This window comes from Sinocyclocheilus anshuiensis, unplaced genomic scaffold (assembly GCF_001515605.1).
Source record: "Sinocyclocheilus anshuiensis isolate Anshui unplaced genomic scaffold, SAMN03320099.WGS_v1.1 scaffold472, whole genome shotgun sequence".
Taxonomy (NCBI): domain Eukaryota; kingdom Metazoa; phylum Chordata; class Actinopteri; order Cypriniformes; family Cyprinidae; genus Sinocyclocheilus; species Sinocyclocheilus anshuiensis.
Genome location: NW_015557102.1, coordinates 502857 through 524773, shown reverse-complemented (window position 1 = coordinate 524773; position 21917 = coordinate 502857). Strand labels below are relative to the sequence as shown.

At 37.8% G+C, this 21917-nt stretch overlaps 2 protein-coding genes and 2 long non-coding RNA genes across 4 annotated transcripts in view; 2 read left to right on the top strand and 2 right to left on the bottom strand.

Annotated features, from left to right (window-relative positions):
* The window catches only part of LOC107677576 (mitogen-activated protein kinase kinase kinase 2-like), a 16254-nt gene extending 4613 nt beyond the window's left edge, over positions 1-11641 (top strand). The window contains exons 5-17 of the mRNA XM_016472511.1: positions 500-599; positions 695-808; positions 909-1005; positions 1315-1445; positions 1546-1625; positions 5089-5156; positions 5255-5347; positions 5459-5677; positions 6645-6793; positions 6881-7012; positions 9137-9266; positions 9610-9787; positions 10343-11641. Coding sequence (XP_016327997.1) covers positions 500-599; positions 695-808; positions 909-1005; positions 1315-1445; positions 1546-1625; positions 5089-5156; positions 5255-5347; positions 5459-5677; positions 6645-6793; positions 6881-7012; positions 9137-9266; positions 9610-9787; positions 10343-10562 — 1711 coding nt within the window. The 3' untranslated portion in view covers positions 10563-11641. The remainder of the gene's footprint in view (positions 1-499; positions 600-694; positions 809-908; positions 1006-1314; positions 1446-1545; positions 1626-5088; positions 5157-5254; positions 5348-5458; positions 5678-6644; positions 6794-6880; positions 7013-9136; positions 9267-9609; positions 9788-10342) is intronic.
* Positions 1-11814, bottom strand: part of LOC107677577 (uncharacterized) — a 25054-nt gene extending 13240 nt beyond the window's left edge. Inside the window, exon 1 of the long non-coding RNA XR_001632861.1 lies at positions 11481-11814. This is a non-coding gene — a long non-coding RNA (uncharacterized LOC107677577). The remainder of the gene's footprint in view (positions 1-11480) is intronic.
* Positions 11815-16293: 4479 nt separating this feature from the next.
* LOC107677609 (cytochrome P450 27C1-like) overlaps positions 16294-21917 on the top strand; it is a 21567-nt gene continuing 15943 nt past the window's right edge. The window contains exon 1 of the mRNA XM_016472564.1: positions 16294-16714. Within this exon, the coding sequence (XP_016328050.1) occupies positions 16427-16714 (288 nt within the window). The 5' untranslated portion in view covers positions 16294-16426. The remainder of the gene's footprint in view (positions 16715-21917) is intronic.
* LOC107677610 (uncharacterized) lies at positions 19732-21796 on the bottom strand. Its single transcript, XR_001632864.1, has 4 exons — positions 21612-21796; positions 20805-20812; positions 20463-20465; positions 19732-19741 (listed from the first exon to the last, which is right to left on the bottom strand). It is a non-coding gene; the product is annotated as an uncharacterized LOC107677610 (long non-coding RNA).

Below are 21917 nucleotides of genomic sequence, written 5' to 3'. Positions count from 1 at the left end.
AACATATTCTGTTACACCAAATACACAAAATAATGATCTTTAAAATAGCATCATATGACCCCTTTAATTAAACCTGTCCGACTGAGCCCTGTAGACGCCGTGTAATGGATCTTCTTGTGTTAGCTAGTCCAAACCTGCGTTTTTATTCCCACTTTTATTCACTTTACATAAGATGTTTTGGTCTAAGCCAAATGAACTAAGGGGCTTCTTATTTCGTTAAAGTGTTAGTGGATTAGTGATGTAGTTTTGGGTAGTCATGTGTTTGTGTGCATCTGAGTGTGTGTCTTAATGTGTTTGTGTGTGTTTATGCAAATACTAAGAACCAAACACTGCCAGAATAGATGCCACACTGGAATATGAATGAATGATTTTTATTTATTTTTGTAATTTTGATATGATCACCAGTGTTGGGGGTAACACATTTCAAGTCATTTGAGTTACGCAATCAGATTACTTTTCTCAAGTAATTAGTAAAGTAATGCATTATGTGTTACTTAAGGATCCTGCAGTTCCCTCGACCTGTCAGTCTTGAAGATCTGAGCGCCAAAGCTAAAGTAGCATTTGGGCAGACCATGGACCTGCATTACACCAATAATGAGGTAAAAGATGCTACTACAGCTTTACCATATTTATGGTATGTTTATTTGAATGTTTTCATAACAGAAAGCCTGGTTTCCTTTTCTCTGTCCTGTAGCTTGTGATTCCGTTGAGTACTCAGGACGATCTGGATAAGGCCGTGGAGCTGTTGGATCGATCAGTGCATATGAAGAGCCTAAAAATCCTGCTTGTGCTCCCCTCCTGTACTCAGGTCAGTGGGCATTATAAATTGCGTTCAGAGAAAAAGTGCTAGTCTGAGACCTGTGACCTAATCTAAAAGATAAATGCTTCAAATGTTCTTGTGCTTTCAGAACTCTGTCTCCAGTAAGGACCTGTTGCCAGCTCACGAGAACTTGGACAACACAGACTTCAGTGTTGCAGATAAAAAGAACATGCTGGCACTCATAGGTGGGTTGCACTCAGTGGTTTTGAATTGCATCCATGACAGAAGTCAACATAAATACGAAATTGACCCCATTTACTTTTTTAAATGCACACTCTTGGCCTCATTGTGCTCAATTCATTGAAAGAAAAAATCTCTTCATTATCTTTAATCAAAATATAGTGACTTACTCTTCTTCTGAAATGACTTTCCATTTGGGTTGATTTGACAAATCACTTTTACTTTTCAATCCCTCACCTTGATCTACCTGACTCCATTCTGTTCAGATTATGAAAGTGTGTAAGGTGTTTGTTGCTCTCTTGATTCTTCTCCAGGTTCTCAGTCAACCGATCGTAGCTCTCCTCCTCCAGGCTATATTCCTGATGCTCTGCAGCAGGTGGCCAGAAACGGCTCTTTCACAAGCATTAACAGTGAGGGCGAGTTCATACCAGAGAGCATGGACCAGGTACAAAGTCTGGTTGAGCTGATGTGGGTTTACTAAGCAGTAGCATAATCAGCCTGTGTCCTGATGGCTCATTTATATTTTCCTGTTTTTCTCTCTATAGATGCTGGACCCTCTGTCTATGAGCAGTCCTGAGAATTCAGCGTCAGGCAGCTGTCCTTCACTGGACAGTCCACTTGATAGGTGAACAACTAACCCACACATACATGTAGCCACAATCAAACTATTACTGAAGATGGTGCCTTGCCCATAGACTTCCTTTTACAAATGCATTACTGAAAATGCAATCTGAACTTGTGTCTACAGCATTCCTTTAGTATGTCAGGAAAAGTATTAAGTAGAGATGCACCGATTGCAATTTTCTTGGCTGATTCCGATTTCCGTTTTTTTTGTAAGAGTGACCTGCCAATACTGATTTTCTTTCTAAGAACTATAATTGACAGCATATATGTAAAAAAAAAAAAAAAAATTCAATGCAAAAAATTATTTGCATAATAAAAGAAATTATTGAACATTACAGTTCCCCCGATCTAGACTAAGTTACAGATGTTCTCTCACATAAACGGCTCTCAAAATAAAGTGCTCTGTGACTGGAAAGAGTAAATTAACTGAAAGTTGCTGTATATAACAAAACGGATGATATTTCCCGCTGTTTGTAAATGGTCATTTTTTCCCGAACCTTATTAAATGTGTTATCTTTCACATCAAATTCTTACATTGTTTCAATTAATTCAGTTAGAATAATGAGACTGTAGAGTTGTTGTCATTCAAATGAAATCAAATGAAATCATCTTTCTACTGCAGGAAACGGAAGCTGCATCTGAAGTGGCATTAGATGTATTTACACAGACTGTTTGATGAAGCTGAGGTGCCATAAATGCATTTACACCGCAGAATTTCAAATGCATAAATAATTTGATAAGATTAATGTTTTAAATATTTTTTGAATATACAAAGAAGAAATTTGAAAAAATGCAATGATACTTTTAAATATGAAACCAAACCACCAGTAGGAGGCAGCAAATGACTGTTTTAATGAGAGAGTCATTTAGTCATTCATTCAACCGATTCGTTCAAATGGCTTATTCATTCAGAATCGAGGAAAATGATTTTTCTTTATGAATGAGTTGCCGAATCATTGACTCCCTCGATCGTTCAAAAACATGGATTCATTCAGTAACAAAACACGCTGTGTGTTGCTGGGAGACAGGGGCCAATTGTATAAACCTAGCCTCTATGTTAAAAGTATGAGTTTGAGCAACTAGCAGTTAGCCAAAGGGCTATCAGTCTTATTTTTGTATTCAAATTAGATTAATCTATGCTTTTATGTTACTGAATTAAAAAAAATATTACCAGTCTTAAAGAAAAAAATTAGAAGACTAACTTATAAGACTAGTCTAAACCTTTTATGCAACCGGCCCCAGTTCTGCTGTGGCTTTGATTAGAACGATTTTCTTCAGCGAAATTGAGCAAACAGTCCATATTGTGCCTAAAATGTAAGTCACTTAATTTTAACTTCTTGTTTATTGAACTACTATTGTATAAAATCAGTGTTACATTGCAATTGTGTTGATGCAAATGTTGCTTGCCTAAATCTTATATTATAAATTTTTTTTTTTGTATGCATCTATAACTTTTTTTTGTGTTGCGCTCATTTGATTTGATTTCTGCACAAATCTCTCTCTCTCACTCTCACTCAGACAGGATGCGCAAGCCTCATCTGGCTTTACATTATCAGTCGCTGTTTACACTGAATGCATAAATTCAGAATCATTCTCGCGTGAAAATTTTTGGTCGCCAAGTTTGTGCTTCACTAGTTATTTTTGTTATTGAGGTTTTAATCAGGCTTCTTGTCTGGTTGAGCAAGTAAAATTCTCTTTAACTTGCCCCTTTAAAAAATCTACTTGGACCAGCGTTAATCGAGCCCTGTGGTTCCCCCACAGTTTACTTTGGCCCTACACGTATTACAAATTGCGAACTTTGTGTCTTCTTGACTCGCAGTGGAGTGACATGTTTACATGCAGATGTAAGAGTAAGTGTGACGTCAAAATGGACCAGCTCAAATCGGCAGCCTGACCGCAGACTCACTGGTCCAGGCCAATCATGCGGAAAATCGTCTGATTCCGGTCCCTGCCTGTTCGATCGGTGCATCTCTTGTATTAAGCAGCACAACTGTTTTTAGCATTAATAATAATAAGAAATGATCCTTGAGCTACAAATCAGCATATTAGAATGATTTCTGAGGATCATGTGGCACTGAAGGCTGAAGTAATGGCTGCTGAAAATTCAGCTTTGCGTCACAGGAATAAATTACATTTGAAGATATATTAAAATAGAAAAAGCATTATTTAAAGGGGTCTTATGACGTTGCTAAAAAGAACATTATTTTGTGTATTTGGTGTAATGGAATGTGTTTATGCGGTTTTAGGTAAAAAAAACCACATTATTTTCCACATACTGTACATTATTGTTTCTCCTCTATGCCCCGCGATTCTGAAACGCGTCGATTTTTACAAAGCTCATCGTTCTGAAAAGCGAGGTGTACGCTGATTGGCCAGCTATCCAGTGCATTGTGATTGGCCGAATACCTAAAGCGTGTGACGGAAATGTTACGCCCCTTACCATACTGTGATGCCATGTCCCGGCGCGACGAGACAGAACCAATAAAACCCATTACAAACGAGGCATTTGTTGCATCCAGTGGGGACATAATTACTGATTATAATGACTTATACTGTCTTTTTACGCATTGCGCTGCGTATCGTGCCGCGTAAACATAAAACCATGTCTGAATTTGTGATCGGAGAAATGACAAACAACAAGCGCTACTCTACACTGCTCAAAACTCGCGTTTGAATCATCAGTGGCAAATTCTTTAAATATGAAAACGTAACGTTACTTACAGGCTGTGAGTCAGAAGCACCAGACTGTCCTTGCAAAGTTGGAATTGCCCCACTTTATAGAAACAACTTTGTGCACAGCCGCAAGTACTCCAGAGTGCAGTCTGGTGTTACTCCACAGCCGGCATTGTAGGCTACTCTGCAGGTTCAGGAAACAATCCTCCGTAAAAATGCGCTGCACACATCTGAATATTTGGGTTGAACTGTTCTGGAACAGTGCTGTAAATGCAACTTAACCACTGATTTCTAGTTGTGTCCTCTTTTGGAAGACCAAACAAAGTAGTTTTGCTTTCTCAACGAAACACATGGCATCTCCACGACATGGTGGCGATAAATCAAAGTTACGTTGCCTTTCTTTGCGTGAACATTTGGGCGGTGTTATGCAAATCTTCCCACACAGTGACCTAAACATGTGGGGGCGTGTTTAAACGAGGCGTTTTAGGAGGGCGTGGACGAGTCTTAACTTTTATAAAGAATATCTCTTTGGGTTTGAGACTTTAGTCTTTGCAACTTTAGGGATCTCATCTATGCACGAACAGCTTGTAACACTCCAAAGAGAAAGGAAAACTTGAAATTGCATCATATGACCCCTTTAAAATAGTGATAATACTGTTTTTGCTTTTTTGATCAAATAAATGCTGCCTTGGTGAGCATGAGAGACTTTTTGAACTGTAATGTACAGTTCCTGCATGTTGTTAAATTAAAATACTCAGTGATTTTTTTTTTTTTTGATGGATCTCTTACAGGGATACCTGTCCTAAATCCCGTATGCCTCGAGCCCTGAGCTACCCTGATAACCATCAAGAGTTCCCTGGTAAGCTGTTGCTGATTTTTCTGCTTTGATGTCACATGAATACTAACGTTAGATAGACTTAGAAATGCAATCTTGATTGTTTCTGCTCTGTTTCACAGAGTACGATATACCAGTGTTTGAAAAAACAGGGAAGGGAGGAACCTATCCTAGGCGATATCCCATCTCGTTTGGTCTGCACGACTACAGCGATGGTGAGGTTATGTTGGACCTTGGCCATAAACAGAAGCTTTGGTAATTTTTCCAAAAAGCAAAACCAAGCTTGCATGCGCTGTTCCTAAATTGGATCATCTTTCTCCGCTCAGGGCGAAAGACCTTTCCCAGGGCACGGCGGACTCAGGCTCATGGTTTTCGTTCTCCAGTGAGTTTCAGTCCAACAGAGCAGCAGAGCCCCAGCACTAGCAGTGGAAGCAGCATCTTTACTCCTGAGCTAGAGGAACCAGGGCGCAGACGCCGCGGCAGCGACATAGAGCCCAGCTCTAACCCCACTCTCTCAGTCATGGACATCAGCCCTCCAAGCCGCTGTGAGTGCATTTAGGGTTTGGAGGAGAACATCTTCTGTTTGTACCAGTTTCCTTTGTATTAACAATGTTGACATTGTGGCTGATCTAATGTTAACTTGGTGTTGACATGCAGATGAAGCTTATTATAGTTCTGATTTGTCAGATGTGACACTACCAATTATCCTTGAGTTTGAGGTGTGCATTTGTAATTTGATCAGCTGCAAATATATGTTGCTTTCCAATAACCCAATATTTTAAAGGTATTTTATATACACCCTTTTAAAATACATTTATTCAGTAAGGATACATTAAATTGAACAAAAGTAACAGTAAAGTAATTTATAATGTCACAATAGAAAATCTAGGGTTAGGGTTACAAACATTTCTATTTAAAAAATGCTGTTGTTTTAAGCTTTCTAATCAATAAAAAAATTAAGCAGCATAACTGTTTTTAACTGGTATAATAAGAAAGCATATTAGACCGATTTCTGAAGAATTATGCGAGACCGAAGACTGGAGTGTAATGGCTGCTGAAAATTCAGCTTTGCCATCACAGGATAATTTACATTTTTTAAATGTATTTTAAGATAGGAAAGTTATTTTAAATTGAATTAGTATTATAGAGTTTTTACAGTATTTTTTTGATAAAATATCTCCCCAGGCTGCAGATTGAGGATAAAAGACTTCAAAAACATTAAAGCAACTTTCTGACCCCAAATGTTTGTACATGTGCAACCAGTAATATCTTAGCCTAGTTTTCTTCATTCAGTCATAGTCCTATCCTACAAAATTTCTTAACCTTCTTGAAATTGCTCTTCGTGAGTACATTATCTATTAAACGATTTTTAGAGTCTTGTACAATAAATTGTAAATCCAGTAAAACATGTTGGACTACAAAATTAATTTAAATAAATTGGTCAAAAAGCTGAGGGGAAACTCTGTATAGTGTGTTGTTCTGTGTGTAATTGCCTCTTTCTTTTGTTTATAGCCCCTCGGGCTCCCACAAACTGGCGTCTAGGCAAGCTTTTGGGGCAAGGAGCGTTCGGGCGAGTGTTTTTATGCTACGATGCTGACACTGGCAGAGAACTGGCTGTTAAACAGGTGCAGTTTGACCCGGATAGCCCAGAAACCAGCAAGGTGAACATCGTTTTTTAAAGGCTTTGTACAGCTAGTATGGTGTCTAGTTGAACCTTTGCACTTATTATGGTTTGTATGTGTGTTCAGGAGGTGAGCGCTCTGGAGTGTGAAATTCAGCTGCTGAAAAATCTATTCCATGAGCGCATTGTTCAGTACTATGGCTGCTTGCGGGACACACATGAAAGAACTCTTTCCATTTTTATGGAGTACATGCCTGGGGTAAGTATGTTTTAATTCACTTAAACACACATATTCTTGTATGCTTACTGTGTTTTCTAAAGTTTTTGCAGCACTAAAAAAAGCCTGTGTCCTGAACTTATTTTTTTAGAATTAAAATGTAATTCAGGGCTCCAGACTGCGACCATTTTTCTGCGACCACCACGTTGTTCAACTTATAAGCGCTGCCATTTCTGTTGCATATGAGAAACATCAAATGGCAAACGAAACTGAAAGCATAACGAAACCGCGCTACTCGCTTGAACTGCACAGCGCTTAGAGTGTAGAGCCTGCTTTATACTTGCAGCGTCAGCAGGAGCGTGAAGGTGCACGCAGCAAAAATGACATGAATATTGTTGAAACGATGGATGGTTTTCAAGCTAAAGTAAAAGACTGCTACTTAAACCAGAGAAGGTGAACAAAACCAGCAAGGTGAACATCGTTTTTTAAAGGCTTTGTACAGCTAGTATGGTGTCTAGTTGAACCTTTGCACTTATTATGGTTTGTATGTGTGTTCAGGAGGTGAGCGCTCTGGAGTGTGAAATTCAGCTGCTGAAAAATCTATTCCATGAGCGCATTGTTCAGTACTATGGCTGCTTGCGGGACACACATGAAAGAACTCTTTCCATTTTTATGGAGTACATGCCTGGGGTAAGTATGTTTTAATTCACTTAAACACACATATTCTTGTATGCTTACTGTGTTTTCTAAAGTTTTTGCAGCACTAAAAAAAGCCTGTGTCCTGAACTTATTTTTTTAGAATTAAAATGTAATTCAGGGCTCCAGACTGCGACCATTTTTCTGCGACCACCACGTTGTTCAACTTATAAGCGCTGCCATTTCTGTTGCATATGAGAAACATCAAATGGCAAACGAAACTGAAAGCATAACGAAACCGCGCTACTCGCTTGAACTGCACAGCGCTTAGAGTGTAGAGCCTGCTTTATACTTGCAGCGTCAGCAGGAGCGTGAAGGTGCACGCAGCAAAAATGACATGAATATTGTTGAAACGATGGATGGTTTTCAAGCTAAAGTAAAAGACTGCTACTTAAACCAGAGAAGGTGAACATGTTGGTATTCTTGTGGGAAAAAAAAACATGCAAGCACTGTCACCGACAGCCAATTTAGTTTTACTTTTCTTTTTGTTTTCATTTTGAAAATCCTGTTATCTTTGCTGTTTACCTCACGTTACGCTATGGAGGTTCTTTTATTTATTTATTTATTTGATTCCTCAGTGTTTGCTAAACGTTCTGTAATTTATTAATCGTTATATAATACAGCATGTGGTGTATGCCATGCCTCATCTTATTCATTTTTGTTAATAAACGTTTTGTAAGCTAGTTGCCATTGTAACTTACTGTTTTATTGTTGTTGTGCTTTTTAATTAAGTATAACAATTAATCCATCTTTTTTTTTAGGCTTAAGAAGTGAAAGGTCTGTAGATGCATGTAAGCAAAACAGACAATTATCTTTTCTTGTAAACCGTGACAACAAGATTGCGAATTCGAAAGTGAAAGCATCCGAAGCCCGGCTTATAACACAGCAAAAGAGGAACTCCCGTTCACAAAATTCAAATCACAAATAATACTACTGAAGAAAAAGAACGGTTGAATGTTAAACACTTTCGTTTCCATATAACTATAAACTATGATAAAAGTTCATCAACATGCATTGATTAATCCCATGTTGTAGTGCAAAAAAAAACAACAAAAAAACATTATTGCAACCAAATCATGTGCTCGTGCTACCAACTGAGAAAGTTAGTCACAAAAGAGCAACCAGTGGGAAGAATGAATCTGGAGCTCTGTAATTACAAATGTATTACAAAAATATCTGAATGTGTTCATTTAAGTACATTGTTGTATGTAATTACATTGATGTTATCTCACAAACAGTAAATATACATAACACACTAACAGTTCTTAGTTCTTTTCAAATCAAACATTACTAAAAGGGTAACTTACAGTTCAGTTACAGCTCACATTAATTCAGTAATGGATTCACTTACTGTTCATTTACTGAATATTTATCCCTGCAAACAATTTTCTTTTGTGAAACTACTTCCAGTCAGGGCTGTGTAGATACTGTGTCTTTCTTTTTGATCAATTTAGATTTTATGTTCTATAGGGCTCCATCAAAGACCAGCTGAAGTCTTATGGTGCTCTGACGGAGAACGTCACACGTAAATATACACGGCAGATACTAGAAGGCGTGTGCTACCTGCATAGTAATATGATCGTCCATAGAGATATCAAAGGTGAAACAACTGCATGTGATGTTGTCAGTTATGATGAACTGAATGTTTTTTTATTTTTATGTATACACATATAGCACTCAAACTTCTTTTGCAACTATCATTTAAATGCCTCAATCTTCTAATGCTTCTGAATGTACCTTAGCAAAATATTCACACTTCTTTTAAAAATGAACATTGGCAGAGCATTTTTCTACCCGTGAATGAAACCGAGTCCGTACTATTGTTATGTTTTCTGCTTTTTAACAAGATAACAGTTACTTTTGACATTCTTGTTTAATTTGCAATCTCAAATATTCCTTCCCTCCATGATGAACTTTTTTTCCCTGTTCTTTCATTCATATAGGTGCCAATATCCTACGGGACTCCGCAGGTAATGTGAAGCTGGGTGACTTTGGAGCGAGTCGGCGGCTCCAGACCATCTGCTTGTCAGGAACGGGCATTAAATCAGTGACAGGTACACCTTACTGGATGAGCCCTGAGGTCATCAGCGGAGAGGGGTATGGCAGGAAAGCTGATATCTGGTAAGCCCTTAAAGTCTGCATGAAATGAAAATTCACTTCCATCTTTTTTGTAAATGCATGTGATTGCGAACGACTCGTCAATTCATATTTCATTTTTAAAAATGAGTTTTTACCTGCTAATTTTTAATTAAAATGTCATAACTTGATGGCAAAATGACAGACTTCTCTCGGGTGACTACTTAAATTACTTAAACCCATCCCTTTCTTACAATTGACTGCATGTTTATGTTCACATCTGTCTCCATTCAATCAACAACCGATGGGTAGGATCAGGTTCCTGCTGTAATTTTTTTTACTGTTTCAATATTCATTTTAACTTGAATGTCCATCACAACATGGAAGGAAAAAGGCTACTTCCGTTTCATTGTGACTAAACCTTTTAAGCTGAAATTGTGATACTTGCGGGGCTCTTCAATAAGGACCTCTGATGGCCCTGGGTCAGTGTAAAAGACTCTGTCCAGTTTCTAGCATGTTGTAAGAACACTATGAGAAAAGATTGTGTATATGTTTTTGTGTTTCACTTCAACTATGATAATAATTCCTTCCTGATTTCAGGAGCATCGGCTGCACCGTGGTGGAGATGTTGACTCAGCGGCCGCCCTGGGCGGAGTACGAAGCAATGGCAGCCATTTTTAAAATAGCCACACAGCCCACCAACCCCACTCTGCCGCCTCACGTGTCGGATCACTGCCGCGATTTCCTTAAACGGATTTTTGTGGAGACTAAACAGCGTCCAGCTGCTGAGGACCTATTACGGCACACTTTCGTCCACTAGACACTCCCCCTTCCATCTCTGACCAATCAGAGACTTCCAAAAGTGTCTGTAGGACCATCCATTTTTCAGACTTATCCCAGCAGGCCTACGAGCCCCTACTCTGATCAGAGCGCATAGTGAAGAGGGCAGTGGCCTAATCTCACACCTCTGCTGGAGCAGGATGGGGATTTGGAGCAGCTTGATTCCATATGAAAACATTGCACCTTAATTTCACTCAGGGGTAAGTACCCCTAAAGACTAAACGGATATCGGTACCCCAAAAAAACTTGAGAATGTTGTCTTTTAAGGCTTTCTTTTATTCATTTTTAATGTTTTGATATCCCCCATGATTGTGGAGAGCCTTTGCTCTGGGGGAGTCCGGGTGGGTTCTGGATGCACTGGGTTAATGCAGGAAGATCTTGGAATGTCAACCCCAGAACAAGGCAGGTACACCAATACGCTGCTAAAGGGTAAAAGGAAAAAATGAAACCGAACAGAATCGATGACAGGATGCACGGGACTCTCCAGCCTGGTAGTCATGGCTTCTAAAAGTTCTCATTTTCTTGCACAGTCCTCCTAGAACATACACACACACGTACATGAACTCTGATGGAAGATCTTACTGTAGAATATTTACTCACTATGCTGTACAAATATTTGTGTTTGCTGAACTCTCTCATCTTCTGATTGCAACCACATACCGGAGTGTATTCGCTTTTTCCAGCTCTAGAATTCGTCAGGATCTTGTTCCTGTTTCTGCTTTGTTTCTGTTTTTACTGTGTGCCTTTTTGACATCACCTTCCTCTTTTTTTGTATTCTACTCTGTCTTAAGTGTCCGGTTATTTTTCTAGAATTGTATAGGTTTAATGCACAGCTACTCACAAGTCTTTCTGACTTTGTCTGTACAGGAAATATTTAGGACAGTTCGGCTCTTCATACTGTTTCTAGATCAGCATAAACAGCCTCTGCCTTTCCCCCTTTGGTCCCTCTGCTGGCAAACTGATCTCGGGTCAGGTTCACCTGTGCATTCTCTTAACAGTGCCGTACACTTCAATCTGATCAGGTAGGCAGGCTGAACAATCACTCACCAAAGCGAAGAAAAAAAAAGAAAAAAAAAAACCCAGACCACACAGGCAGGGTTTAGTGCCTGGACAGTTACAGTAAGAATCGCTCTGATTCCATTATAAATCTCAAGAGCATAGAGAGTTAAGGTCCTTGCACACTGAGTCCGAAATTTTCATGTGTTTTTTCGTATTCGTCATCCTTTCCTATCAAAATGCTTGCTACGGATGCGAAAACGCAGAAAATCGAACCTGATCCAAATTTTTTTTTTTATGAAGGGTGAATGTTTCGGAGGCAGTATGGAAACGTGATTGACACAACGTGAGGTCGTAGTTATTTTTTAATGTGCGAAAATTTCGGACGAGAATTTCTGACTCCGTGTGCAAAGATCTTTAGAGTTGAATAGAGAAACGGATTGCTCTCAATATGAAAGTTGACACTGTAAGTGCACTTCTAGTGAAGACTACACAACCTGGATCCGTTCTGCTGATATTTTCCATACCAGACGTCTGATGTTCCAATTCATCAGAAGTCGTCTTCACTCTAATGTATTTCTATTAGAATATGCAGAATTTCACAAATCCTAACAATACTCAGCACTTGACAGTACTAACGGTTTGCCTATAAATTAACCTCGCTATCCCACGATGCCTTGGGACAGGACGTTTCACCCGTTCACACTCTTTGTCAAGCACTTGGTTACACACTTTCTGCTAGTGAACGCTTCTGAATATTTTAGTGAGTGGTCACATTGCTGTTCAAGACTCATTCAGAGATCTCTCCTCCACATAGTGCTATAGTGCCTGCCTTCAGACGTAGGTGATAACGTACCTTTTGGGGTTACCCTCGCTCCCTCCTTAATCCATTAGGTTTGTTTTCTTCATTCCTTGTGTCACAATCTGCCGTTCTTGATTAGAAAGCTATTTATTCTTCCCCTCTCATAATTATGAGAGTATGGTATTAGTGAGTTAGCATATGCTTATGTTAATTTAATAATCATAGAATGGAAACACAATTAAAATTTAAGCAGCGATTTCCTATTGCTTACTTATAGTGACCTGAGAATAAGAATAAGCTTCATACTTGTGGTCCGTTCACACAGGACACGTTCTTGCGTTCTCTCTCTGTGAATTGTTAATTTGTTTTACACATGTGGGTCAATGACAGTATGCCATAATCATAATATATTTTTTTTTAAAAAGGAGCATTTGGAGCATAATATCAAATTTGTCAGGGTAATAACTGTCCTGATATCATAATGAAGAAAAAAGCTTCAATAAAAGCATTTTTTTTAAAAAGAAAGAAAACCTTAAGCAATTTGACTGAAGATGAATATAAAAACAATTATTTTTAATTATTTATTATTAGTCTTTTATTATTTTATTTGAAAACTTTACCAATACTTCTTTTTAACTTTTGAACTGTTGTTTGCTAAATCTAATTCTGGCTAAAACTATCAAGCTGATAGTCGCAAGAAAAAAACTTAAATCAGGAAATTATACTCCTATACAGGGCCCCTGCAAACCCATTTCTTAAAATATTAGAAAATGTATGACAGTACCTATTTTTATGACTGGTTTAGGTTGTAAAATATCATGTGGTGTTAGTACCCCAAAAAACGTATTATATTTAATTTAATTAATAAAAATGTAATGTAATAAAAATATAATCTTTTTTACTTGAAAAATGTATTTATTTTTTAAAATTAATTATGTAAAAATGTACACTCAATTGTATTCAAGTAAAGTTATTAAACACCAACTCATATGAAACCAACATGAGAACAAAACATACTTTTTTTTAAGAATCATGAATGCTACTATGTATCATTGACCCATGTGTCCGCGGCTCATTGTTCATTTTAAAACAATGAACACATCTATAATCATTCTTTTCAAATGTGATCAGTCTAGCTGTGTCAGTGCAAGAACTCGTTCGGTGTGAACGCTGTAACTGTAGCAGCGTAAACTACCCCGGGCCGATAGAGTGTGATAAAATGAGAGAAACTAGCCTTTTGCTGTCAGTAGGAGTAACTATAGCAATGAGACTGCATGTGGTACTCGTTTTTCAGATGGTATGATTACACTCCAAGCAAACATTTACAGTTTTCTGTTGGTGACTAAGAAAGTCTACCTCCATTGTGTAGAGTTACTTCGGAATGATTTCATGCGGCTGTTCTGGGTCATGATATCTGGGAGTGTTGGACATGGAAGACCCGCTCACACAATAGACCTACTGTATTAGCAGTTCTCTATCCGAGGCCCCCTTCAGTCATTTAAACATGGGCAGGCCCACTTTGTTTGCTCTTACCCCTTGCAGCTGTTTTTTTAAACTCTTTTCTTGTATAATGCCATGTGATTTGGGCCCGCCATGGCAACCCTGGGTTGCTGTGGCAGTATTTGAAGGAATTTCTCCGCACCCAGTATAATGAGCAAAATTCCTGGTCTGTAGAGTTTTAAAGTGCCAGGTCATAGAACTAAAGCCACATTTATTTTCATTTAAGCATTACTCGTTAGGATGGTGTACAGACATACTACACGAAAAGTAGGCAGTGTATGTTTGTAACGTATGTACTGTTAAAATTGTCTTTTTGATGCTGAAATGTTTGCACATTTTGAGACCATGATTTTTACACTGATTTTAATACTTTTGCCAGTGTTCGTCACGTCATTCTGTGTGTTTGTAAGCGACGTGCGATCTGAATGCTTGTTTTCTGTTCAAGCGGATATGAGATGAAACGATTAACCTGGTTACCAGCCTTGTTGGTTAGGTTGGTCACATGGTCACTCACTGATGTAAAGTCTGCTCTCTCTGTGGTCAATTCATTGCCACTGTTATGTCGCAACTCGTTCCTCAAATGAACACACTTGCGAAATTAACAGACAAATGATGTCTGTTTTTTTGTAAATTCAGAGTTAGAAAATGAGAGCCGAATGTCTAAATGCTGACTGGTGCCAAAGAAACTGACTTGGACCAACATGACTGGTATCCTGGCCGGAGTTTGTTGTAAAGCAAATTGAGAATCTTCCTACTGGAATGTAATGTCAGATTTTTTTTCACCACTGGGTGGCATCATTCAACGATTTGCCTGTATATAAATTGTTGGATTTTTCTTCTTCGAAATATCTCTCCAGTTTAACAATAGAGTTCCATCGCTGCAGAATGCATTGTTTATTTATGAAAGTAATTACAGGAAGTTTTCCATTAACTCAAACAGGCTGGATTCGTCAGCGAAACACGCCACTTCTGGCACTCCAGGGTCATGAATGCACTTTGTATTTGTTCGTGTGAGTGTTATATATCGTCTGAGTGTGTTTGACTGTCTGTGTTTCAAAGAGACTTCTTTTCTGTGTGCCGGTTGAATGAGATTATTGCCAGCGCACTCAATGCCTTGCGCCTTGTACAACTGATGACAGAAAAGTAAAAAAAAAAGACTAAAACAAAAGAAGTTTAGAACTTTGAAATGAAATGTACGTTTTTTTTTTTTTAGACAGTACACTTATCTGGTACAGAACTTCTATCTGTTGTTTGTCCTCTTTGTCTATTGTATGAGAAAAGCCATGTTTATAATTCAATTTGGTTTGTGACCAATAAGCCTGTTTATATCAAATCTGTATATCAGTGGTACGCATATTTTTTTTATATATATATTTTTTTTTTAACTCGAAATTTGAAGCATGATTGGCATCATAAAGGCCCACCGGGGCTCTGTGGTCTGCTGATGGCAGGACTGATCGGCCTACTTGCAGGATGACATCATGAGATTGTCTATGACGGCTGGCACTTTGTAAAGTGTTGCTAATGATGATGAAAATAAATAAAAGATATTTATTTCACATTTCATGGTGCTATATTGATTGCTTGAAATATAGTACATCTTAGAGTCGTGTACTTTTATGTTTTAATATTTTTACAGCTAGAAATTGCTCTGCGAGTGCTATAGCTGTGTAGTTATCTTTCAAATTGCTTATCTCCTTATTTTTAATTCTAAAAAATATATATTTTTACGTTGTAGCCATATAGCATGCATAAGTTTGTGGTCTGTAAGCTATTTTTTTTTTTATGTTTCTGAAAGATGTCCCTGATACCTGCCCAGGTGGCATTTATTTGATCAATATTGTAAAATATATTTATAATTTAAAATAACAATTTTCTCTACTATTACTATTACTCCAGTCTTCAGTGTCATATGATCCTCCACAAATCATTCTAAAGCTGATTTGGTGCTCAGCTGATTTGCTGATGAAACTTTTGTTTGTTTGTTTTGAATGTTGAAAACAGTTGTGCTGCTTAATATTTTCGTGGAAGGGAAGCTCTGATACAAGTTTTTCAGGATTCTTTGATGAATTGAAAGTTCAGAAGAATAGCATTTGTTTGAAATACAAATGTATGAATGTATTTACTGTCACTTTTGATCAATTTAATGCATCTTTGCTGAATAAAAGTATTAATTTCTTTTTTTCTTAAAAAAAAAAAACAACAAAAAAAACTTACTGACCCGAAACTTCAGAACGGTAGTGTTTTGTTTTAGCTGTAAAAAAAAAAAAAGAACCCTAGTATACCTTTATATAGGTGACTAAACAGTAACGCCTCGTGTTTTTCCACGTGTGACATTTACATTGTGTCAAACTCTGGGTGTGTGCGCAACGTTCCGGGCTGTGTCTCAAAACCATAGACCCAGTGAACCGTTTATCTAGATGGCTTTGTTGAGCATTATAGGCGTTTTGGTTTGAAACGTGGCAATGTTGTCTATGTAGGCAGTTCACTAGGCTTTGAGACACTATGAATCCCGCCCAGGGTTTGACACAAAACATCTTAGTAGTATGCTGTCGTCTAGTTTCAGATGTCCAGTTCGACAGACGCCAGTCATAATGTTGTCTTCTCTTGTAAAAGCTGATCGTCTCGCAGCTCATGTTGGCAAAAAATATGCGCCATTTTATGAATTCATAGCGCGAACCCTGAAGTCTCAAGCAGGCGATGTAGATTTGCACAACGCAACATCGATCACTGGAAACTGCAAAACCATAGCTGATCTACCGGGACCCAGCCTGGCAACAACTGCGTACTGGCTCTTCGTTAAAGGATACGCGGATAAAAGTCATGCAATGCAGGTAAGACACTTTTTTTTTTTTTTCAAAACTAAGGAACGCTATTATTTGACTTTTTTTTTTTACAGTTTCTAGCCAAGCAGAAAGGCTCTCTCTGGTTTTGACAGCTGTACCTTTGCAGAACAGATAGCAGAACATTACAATCTAAAATTGCTCTTTAAAGCATTAAAATCACTGAATTAAAATGAAAATAAATAATAAAGAAATTGAAGGTTTAAAATTCTACAAAAGGCACATTTAATGTCCAACAACAAATACTTTCTAAATAATAAAAGTATAGCGCATCCACTAGTAATTATATATAAATAAATAGTTTTTTACCGATGCAAATATATTAGAAACGATACATCACGATACAAATGCCAACTGGTAGCCGATACACACTTTTTAAACCGATGCATCGCATCATTAACTTTTTATGCCGATGCACCGAGCGAATCGGGGAATCTTCCCATCCCTAGACTTTAGAGAATTATCATGGAATAATCAGCATATTACATGTTGGATATTCTTTGCAAATTATTAAATACTGCAATAGTATTATCAGTTATACTACCTTTGAAATTCTTCGTATTTGCATTTTTGAGGTCAAAAGGTCAATTACTTCTTTTTTTTCAGCAAATCAAAACCATACAGCGTGACCAGTGCAGCCAGTCTGATTCCTGAACAAATGATTATTTATCTTTTTTCTGAATCAAAAACAAAACAGTATTTTGCAACCAGTGTAGGTGATTCCCTAACATATAACTGTTGACATGCATACAACTTGTGGCTCATGAGATTTAAATCTTGCACATTAGGAGTTTTGTCAGTAATATTTATGAAAATAAATAAATGAATAAAAATGTTACAACATGTTTGTTTAGTGTTATTGTTTATTATTTAAATTTTTGGGTTGCATTTTATGTCTTTTGCAAGAATTGTTTACTTTTTTAATGATCAAAATCAAATTTGCCAGTTATTCACATTACTATTTTAAAATATTTTTTTCCTTGACAGTACAGAAAGAGTTAATGAAACCATTACGAATGCGAAATACGAATCGGAATATGAACAAATTGTTAATTGTCACAATTTTGTCCTTTTGTACTTTGTACTTAAGGTCTGTTTGGAGCATACAGAAGCAAAGACATCTTATCACAGTCATGATTAAAGAATTGATCCCTTGTTTGGACTCCATAGTGTTTCATTTTTATTTTTGTTTTCAGATAACATAATCCAATAACTATTCATTGTAACACTTACCACAGTTCTTGTATGTCTGGATGTTCTGTCTTGTGAACTTAACCAAGCACGTGCAGAACACTTAAGACTGTGGCTTGGTTTTTGTAGTATTTGATTGAATGCCAGACCTAAGAGCCTTTGGCCACTCGAATAATAACAGCCTCAGGAATGAAGAGTATTGATGTAGCTTAAGTGTTATAATACACAACCTATTTTCCACAATTATAGAGCTAGTCACATTCAATTTAAGGGGAATAAAAACAAAACGGGAAATGTGTGTGTGTGTGCAACCAAGTGTGAGACGAGAAGTATTATTTTAGAGACCCTACATCCTAGCTTCTAAGAAGATGATTTGCATTAAAACACCTCTAGGGGACATAGATGCCTTAAATGGATGCATATGTTGAAAATGCAGTATGATTGAATGAGATTGAAGCATCCTGGTTTGATTGGAGCTTAGTTAATCATATCTATTCCAATAGTTACTAGTATTTATTGAGGCTGTAATAGATATTAGATGTTGTTAAATATTAATTGACCTTTTTTTAGCATTAGTATCTATCCAAATTGTTACTTCTAGCATGTCTCACTACTAGTTACAGTTGTTTTTTATATAAAATAGCTTTACATATTTGTAATGACTAGTCAGGGTGGCTACTATACAGTTTTATTAAAAAGTTATAAATTGTATAAAAACTATTGTCTGATAAATTCCAACTAATTTCTGTTATTTTAGCCCTAAAAAGCAGGGACATATACTAATAACTATAGTTACTGGCAAGTATAAAGGCATAAACAAAAGTATTTACATTTTCTAGACTATAGTAATATGAGCTATAGTGGCTAGTTGCAAGTACTAGCATCTCTGGATTACTTGGTAAGAATTAAAAAAAGGTAGTAATATAAAATTGGTAGATAGTTTTCGGGAATAAAGGTTAAAACAGCTTGCCATACTTATGGAGATTTATAGGGCAGATGTCTGAGCACATTTAGTATGGGGTGACCTGTTGTCCAGTGGCCTGTGTTCCAAAGGTTGTAGGCATTGGGATGACAGAATCTGAATCACCATTGTATCAAAGAACAGTTGCTGTAAAATATTGTTTATGGAATGCTACCATTTGATAAAATGACCCTACTGCCAGATAAAAATCACACTTATCTCTGTGTGTCAGCCCCTGTAAATGGCAAAAGGAAGTAAAATGCGGCCCACACAATTTAGCCAATCAGAAAACTTGGAGGCTGTTCTGTCATAACATCGCTTTTGTTTGTTTGAGGGACTTCAAAGTTCAAGTTCTGGTTTAACTAATGGTGTTATTTCAGGGCAGTTTACCCAACTGTATGTCCAACCAGTGGAAGACAGGGGATTGTTTGTGCTGCTAATGATGTATAAATCAGCTTTAAAGGGATAGTTCATTCAGTAATTTGAATTCTGTCATTTACTCACCCTCATGTCCTTCCAAACATGTGGTTAATCTTCAAAACACACATTGAGATTGATTTAATGAAACCTGAGAGGTTTCTATTCCTCCATTGAATGTCCAGATAATTCAAACTTATACAAAAAGGTCTTTGTAAAATAAGTCCATATGAATAAAGCAGTTTAATCCCAGTCTTGTGAAGAGATGCAATTGTTTCAGCTTTCGGTTCCAAAAAAGGAGGTAGCTTTCAGGGTATGTAAGTAGCCATAGCAACTTATTCTCAAAAATGGAGGTAACTTTCAGGGTATGCAAGTAGCCATAGCAACTTATTCTGTGAACATAACCTGCTCCGGAGTAGGTTATGTTTCAGGGTTAGTTCACTTCAGAGCTATCAGCGCATGCGTGACCTACTGACGAGACTCCAGTGAGCGTGACAGATTGCGCACAATATTATGTATTATTTATATATATAATATATATACAGTTGAGAATGTGTTGCGTGTTAACCAGGAACATACTCTGTGTTGAATGAACTTACTCCCGGAAATACATATCTGATAAGACTTATATAATTAGCATCAAACCAACAATATAATTCTTATTCTCAAAGATTAAAGATTAAACGGAAAAAAAAAGAAATATGACTGCACAACCACCAGTTAGGTGGCGATATGAACCAAGTATGCAAATGTCCTCTGAACAGAAGAAGAAGAAAGGCGCAGAAAGTAGTATGGCGCACTTTTTCTTAGCATCCGTTTCCATAGTGACTCGTCGATTCGTCGCTCTTTTGAGAAAGTCGTGTGTGTTAACCAGGAACGTGCTCTGGGCTGAATGAACTTGCTCCCGGATGCGTTTTTGAAACCAACATACCTCGAGTAAGCAAGGTTTGGGTTAATCAACCAAGAGTTCAGGGTTTAGCAGATGGTAAGTTAACCTTGCTTTCTGGAATACACCCCTGCTTAATTCATATGGATTCGTTTTACAACAACTTTATGATCTTTTTGTGTCTTCTAAATTTTGGTTTGTAATAAATAAATCCATCAAGACATTTTTAACATCCAGCTAAAATACAAGTCCTCTATCCATAATATTGCTTTCATTGAAGAAACAAACTCATCTACATCTTGGATGGCCTTAGGGGTGAGTAGATTTTAATTTTTTTGGGTGAACTATTCTTTACATCATCTTGAGGTCTCCTCGGGAGTTTGCTGAGGCCCTCTGGAGGGCCATGGCCCCCTAGTTTAGAATCACTGTGTAGGGATTTCTATATATATAACAGACACTGATAAGCCATGGAATCATCCCAGCACATGACTCCAATATTCGGGGGGGATTTCCTGCCAGTCTTGTCGTCATCTACTCAGAGGAGTGATTAAAGATTAATCCAATCAAGAGACAACAAAGCTTTCTTTGTATCAGGACTGGAAGGGTCGTTCACAACATATAGAAACCACGATGTCTTGTGTCATCGTCCTCCAGGAAAAGGACAGTAATTTAATCACGTCCTCGGGCCTACAAGCACGGGATATACAGCGTGACGCCATATGACTGTTTGACCATCTGCTTCCTGCATGACTGAAACCCTTACAAACTCCTTTTGTCACAGACAAAGAAACGAAACGTACACAGACAATCATTGAAAATCATTGAAAAGTATCGGGGCAATATATTCACAAATAATATGTTGTATGTCTTATATATATGCTTGACGTGTTTCATGTAATCGGTGCAACTTTAATCAGTGTTCATTACCCTTTTTAGGAAATAAGGTTATTAAAAGGTATGCCAGATATGCGAAGTTTGGGCTTGTAGGAATGGTCATGATATTCGAATAACCTTGGTATGAAGGAAAATGTGTTATTTTGAACAGTGTGTGTGGTACGACACTTTATAGAAGTTATTAACAAAACCTGCAAAGACATTTCCCCCACATGATGAATTGAAGCCTCTTGTTAAGTGTATGCATGCTCCGCCTTGCAAGAAGCCGATTGGCAGATCGCGCCGTAGGGTGGGCTTATGCCACGGACCAAAACCCCTTTGCACCTCAGATTCAATTGCTTCTCGCTGTTTTACTCTCTCGAGTGAAGGCATTTGCCGCTTGCTCTCCCGAAAGCAGGCTCTTCGCCACTTGCTTTCTCGAGCAAGGCCTTGTCGCCGTGTGGAGAGCACTCTATCTTGTGCTCACAAGCTGAACCATCAGGCGATCGACCATCAGAACTCAAACACTTCAGTTGAAGCTTCGTAACTCTTCAAAGAACTAAAAGTCTTGCAAACTCAGACCTTTTAGCAGGACTGCTGAAGCCTCTTCCGTAACCCGGCAACCAACCAATCCAACGAGGGCTTCCCCAAAGGACGTCATCCAAACGTCATTCCGGCGCCAAAGCGACCAACCAATCAGCAACGGAATTTCCCTCCAGCAGCCATCCAGGAAGCCTGCGTCAGTAACGGGAAATCATCTCAGCTTTTCAGCTGTCACCCAAAGCAAAACGCAAGTAAACGAACAAAATCTTATCTCTGCTGAACTGGTGTCGAGCTAATTTAAGCAGTAAACTTAAGACAAACCT